Source organism: Talpa europaea (assembly GCF_964194135.1).
Source record: "Talpa europaea genome assembly, chromosome: 3".
NCBI classification, from domain to species: domain Eukaryota; kingdom Metazoa; phylum Chordata; class Mammalia; order Eulipotyphla; family Talpidae; genus Talpa; species Talpa europaea.
The window spans coordinates 67602475-67608112 of NC_140069.1; the positions used below are offsets into that span (position 1 = coordinate 67602475).

At 42.0% G+C, this 5638-nt stretch overlaps 1 protein-coding gene across 1 annotated transcript; it reads left to right on the plus strand.

The window, feature by feature from the left end:
- Window positions 1-1240: 1240 nt before the first annotated feature.
- LOC311168845 (small ribosomal subunit protein mS38-like) lies at window positions 1241-2031 on the plus strand (the record flags this gene model as incomplete). The annotated part of the gene is given in 2 exon segments (XM_084230568.1): window positions 1241-1576; window positions 1578-2031. Coding segments are annotated over 2 exon segments (594 nt in total). The 3' UTR covers window positions 1836-2031.
- Between the last annotated feature and the right edge of the window lie 3607 nt (window positions 2032-5638).

Sequence of the window (5638 nt, forward strand, 5' to 3'; positions counted from 1 at the left end):
CCCTTGGGTGGGGCAGGGAACTTCCCCCTTTCCTGGGGACCACCCTGTTACAGACCCACAGCCAGGAACCCGTTTAATATCGGGGCTGCTCTATAACACTACCACCAGTTAAACAACCAGAATAGTGTGAGAGGAAGACCTATGCCCAACAGATGCCCCACCTATAGCAGAGCAAACCTGAAAGCAGACAATGGGGAGGAAGAAAAGTACCAATGATTAAGCAAACCCTCAGTGAAACACCAAACCACAGAAAGAAAGTCAACCTGCAGAATCCAAAAACACTGACACAGAAGAATTTTTCCTCTTGTCATGTGAAGCATTCAAAATTACCATAATTAAGAAAGTCAAAGAATTTGAACCACACAAACAAAACTAAGATAAAAAGATCAGAGATATATGAGAAGATGCAGAAAAGATAAAAACATGCTATGAGAAATATAATCAGCAAACAAAAGATCTAGATTAAAACATTAAAAAAGAAAATAAAGGAAGATCAATGGAGAAGGGAAAAAAGCTGATAAAATATATGGCAATTAGAACAAATCAGTAATCTTGGAGATTCAGGTATAAAAAGAGACAAGATTAAAAATGAAATTAAGTGGTAAAAGAATGTTAAGTCATAGGAATTCCAGAAGATGAAGAGAGAGAGAAGGGGGCTATAAAACTATACAAGGAAACAATTGAAGAAAACTTTCCAAACTTGAAGAAGGAAATGAAAAAAAGACATACACAAGGCTAAAAGGATGGCAAACTAGCTTAAATAAAAGAGATCTATGGCAAGACATCTAATAGTAAAGCTTCTAAGAGTCCAAGACAAAGAAAAAATAATGAAGCTGATAAGAAGAAACAGACAACCAACAAAGGAAAGCCAATTTAAACTAACATCAGATTTCTCTGAAGAAACACTACTGGCAATAATAGAATGGAATATATTTTAAAAGTACTTCAAAAAGTACAAATAAGAATAATTTATCCTGCGCGCCGTGGTCCCTGGGTCTCGCGTCCGGTCGGGGGAGGCGCGCGGAGCCGGCGGGTGAGGTCCCCGCGCGGAGCCGGCGGGTGAGGTCCCCGCGCGGGAGTCCCGGGGGCTCGGCCGCCCGCCGGGGCGCGCCGTGGGTGCCGGGTCGCGTGTGCGCTCGTCCGGCCGCCCGAGCTCATGCCTAGCGGGCGGGCCGGGCCGGGCCAGGCCTCCTGACAGGCACCCCTTGTTGCAGCGCCGCGGGACCTCAGGGCTGCAGACATGCTCCTGGGGCGCCAGGCGTCGCGGCTGCTCAGGGCCGGCGCCGCGGTAGGCTGCCCCCGGCCCCGGCCCGCCCCGCGCGGCCTGTCCAGCCAGGCCTGCAGGGCCCCTTACAGCGCGCGGCCAGCAGGCTCTTGTGGGGCCGTCTCCCTTCCTGGCAAGGGGGTGCATCTGGCGCTGGAGGAGATGCTGGTCCCCAGGAAGATGTCCATCAGCCCCCTGGAGAGCTGCCTGACCGCGCGCTGCCTCCTGCCCAGGCTGGATGCTGGGTCCCGAGGGTGCCCACTCCCGCCCTACGAGTGCCCACCGAGTCAGAAGGGCAGTGGGGCTGAGCAGGGGGGGGCAGGCGGAGCGGGACACTCCCTCGATGCAGTGCAGAAATGTGCTGAAGATCCGCCGGCGCAAGATGAACCACCACAAGTACCGCAAGCTCGTCAAGAGGACGCGGTTCCTGCGGAGGAAGGTGCGGGAAGGACGCCTTCGGCAGAAGCAGGTGAAGTTTGAGAGAGACCTGAGGCGCATCTGGCTGAAAGCGGGCCTGAAGGAGGCTCCCTCGGGGTGGCAGGCCCCCAAGATCTACCTGAAAGGCAAATGAGCGGGGGGCCTCCATCCCTCTGCTGCCTGGCACAGACAGCCTGCTGTAATAAATACCTGGGGGGCAGCTGTCTGCAAAAAAAAAAAAAAAAAGAAAAAAGAATAATTTATCCTGCAAAACTCCCCTTTTTATCAATATAGGAGGGGAAAATAAGGACCTTCTCAGACAAACAAAATACTCAGGAATTACTACTACTATCCCCCCACTCAAAGAAATATTACAAGGGTCCTTAGTATCTAAATAAAGAGGGCATGAGCACAAAGAATTAAATAGAACCTAAAACAATGAACATAATGGCAATAACAGATTTTCATGTATTAATAATAACCTTAAATATTAATCAACTAAACTCACAAATAACAGGACACAGAGTAGCATGTTGGATTAGGAAACAGAATCCAAATTTCTATTGCCTCCAGGAAACACACCTAAGATCCAAAGATAAATATAAACTGAAAGTAAAGGTTTGGAAAACAATTGTACAAGAAATGGAACACAAGAGTTGGTAGGGGCAGTCATACTTATATGAGATAACATAGATGTGCAGCTAAAAAAAATTACAAGTTACTCAAACTACTAAAAACGAAGCTTCCATATGATCCAACAATTCCACTCCTAGGAATCTATACAAAGGACAAAAAAACATTAATTCAATAGGATAGCTGTGCCCCTATGTTTATTGCAGCACTATTTACAATAGGAAAGATATGGAAACAACCCAAATGCCCAAAAATATATGACTGCATCAAGGAGATGTGGTATATATACACAATGGAAAACTTCTTGTAATCAAAAAAGTTAAACTCATGTCATTTGCAGCAACATGGATGGAAGGGATTATGATCAGTGAAATAAACCAGAAGGTAAAGGAAAACTATAGATGGCTTTACTTAAAGAGGAATGTAGGGAACCCCAATAAGGGACCACAAAAAAGAAATAATTATAATAAACATAAAAACAAAATTAACAGACAACTATTTTCAGAGACACACTGAGGAGGTTGGGGAGGAAAAGGGATCAAAACAGGGGAGGGAATTTTGTAGGGACTACATCCATCTGAAAAGAGAAAGTGTGCATTGTACAAAAAGGAAGAATGATGTAAAATATGTATATAAAAATTAAAAAAATAAAATAAAAAGTGAAAAATTTACAAGAAACATGGATGGACACTGCATAATGATTAAATGGATAATACCCCAGAAAGATGTGACACTCATCAGTATATATTCACCAAATAAAGGGAACCAAAATATATTAGAAAATTACTATCATTTCTCAAAACAGACATTGAAAGAAATATATATGTGGAAGGAGACTTCAACACGCCACTTTCACAAATGAATACATCAATGAGATAAAAAATAGATAAGGACACATTATACTTCAGCAAATACTTTGTATCACATGAGTTAACTAACATTTATATGACTTTGCACCCCCAATAAAATCAAATACACATTGTTTTTCCCTCAAGTTCACACAGATCATTCTCCAGGAATGACCTCATACTAGATAATAAGACAAACATCAACAACTGCATGTAGTTTGAAATCACACCAACTATCTTCTCTGACTTTAAGGTATCAAACTACAAATCAACTACAAAAAAAAAAAAAAAGCTACAAAATCCTCCGTTTTTTGGAGACTGAATAACATGTTACTGAAAGGCCACTGGGCTAATGAGGAAAATGAACAAAAAAAATTAAAAAATACCTTGACACAAATGAAAATGAGGATGCAATCTTCCAAATACCTCAGACACAGCAAAAGCAGTAATAAGAGGAAAATATATAACAATACAGGCCAATATCAAGATACAAGAAAAACCCAAAGAAATAACCTAATGTCCCATCTTGAAGAAGTAGAAAAAGAACAGCAACAAAACAAAAGCCAGAATGAAGGAAATGATAAAAATTAAAGTAGAAATAAATAAAATAGAATCAAAATAAAAAAAGACAGCCCAAAAGATCAATGAAACCAAAAGGTGTTCCTTTGAAATATAAAACAAAACCTCTAGCTAAGCTCATGAAAAAAAAGAGGGAGAAAACTCAAATTAATAGGATCATAATGATAGAGGAGAAATTACAACAGACACATCAGAAATACAGAGGGTAATTAGAGATTGCTATGAACACTTATATGCAAACAAGTTTAGCAATCTAGATGAAATGGACAAATTCTTAGTATTATAAAATAACCTGAGGCTAAATAGAGAAGAAATAGAAAACCTGAACAAATCGGTTACAAGCAAGGAAATTGAAACAGTCATCAAAACTTTTCCAGAAAACAACTGCTCAGAAGCATATGGTTTCACAAACAATTTCTGCCAAAAGTTCAAAGATGAACTAATACATATCCTGGAAAAAATGTTTTAAAAAAATTGAAGAAGAAAGAGTACTACCAAATATATTTAATAAAGCCAACATTATACTAATATGAAAACCAAACAATGACAACACAAAAAACAAAACTGCAGACTAGTCTTCCTAATGGACATGGGTGCTAAAATTCTCAATATTATCTTAGTAAACAAAATCCAGCAATGCATTAAAAGGATTATACTCCATGACCAACTGAGATTTATTCAAGGGACACAAGGATGGTTCAGCATCTGAAAATTAATTAATATAACTCACCACATCAACAAAAATAATAATAAAAACCAGTGTCTGGTGTTTTCAAGTCTTCAACAGAAAGCATCTAAGATGGTGTCTTCCTGCCACTACCGACCTGGAGTAGGAGGCAACCAGACTATAGGCCAGGTTCCAACTTACAAGGGACAAAAGACGAGACAGGAGATTCTCCAGGAACTGCTGAGATGCAACAGCACAGCACCAGACAAGCTCAAAACAGTAGCTGCAGCAGCTGAATGACAGGACAAACAGCCACACTCACATAGCTCAGCAAGGGGCCCAGCTCCAAGTCTATGCCTTCTCTGCCAGGCTGTAACAGCAGCAAAACTGGGAACAGTTTCAGTTGCTAGATTACTTGCAATGCCTCTGAATTTTTCCTCTCTGTTGTTGGCTGCTGGAGGCTGCTGCACCTCCCCCTGCAGTGACCTTTAGGGCTAACCGGCCCTAGGTCAGGCTGGGCAACCAGCGCGCAGGGGAAGAACAGCAAAACCCTACATACCTGCTGCACCTCCCACCACAGTGATCTTTAGGAATGGCTTTCACGGTCCCTAGATCCGGCTGGGCAACCAGCGCGCGGTGGGAGAACAGCCTGAAGCAGAGGAAGTGCAGCAGAAGTTCCCTGAAAAGGCAGAAGCTTATCAAAAGATAAAGACCACGAAGAACCACTACAAGAATGCTAAAAATCTTATCCCTCTTCCTAGAACTACAAACTTTAATCCCTTATTTGTCTTTCTAAACTTCCTCTTTCTTCTATAATGGTCATTGCTTGTTATGTAGATCACCTCCCTGATAGTGATAGACTGAGCCCATGAGCAAGCTAATTTCCTTGATATTCATTCCTGTGCTTTTGGAAAACATATATATACTGGTCACAAATTTAGAGAAAATTACACTCAGATTTTCACTCTTGAAGTGTGTCTGTTTGTCATTTCTTTCGCCGACTCCCTGACCACCCTGCACGCTTCTCTCAACCCTGAGGTGGCCTCATCGTCTACTGCTGTGCTGGTCTGCCACAGGAGGCCTCTACACGTGCTTCAGAGGCCTGTACCTCACCAGCCTTCTAGAAGATATGCATGGTAGGGGCAGAAATCACTAACCCCGGAATCACTGAAGATTGGAAAACATTGAATCCCAAAAACTGAATGCTCAAAGACTGAATCCTGAACATCG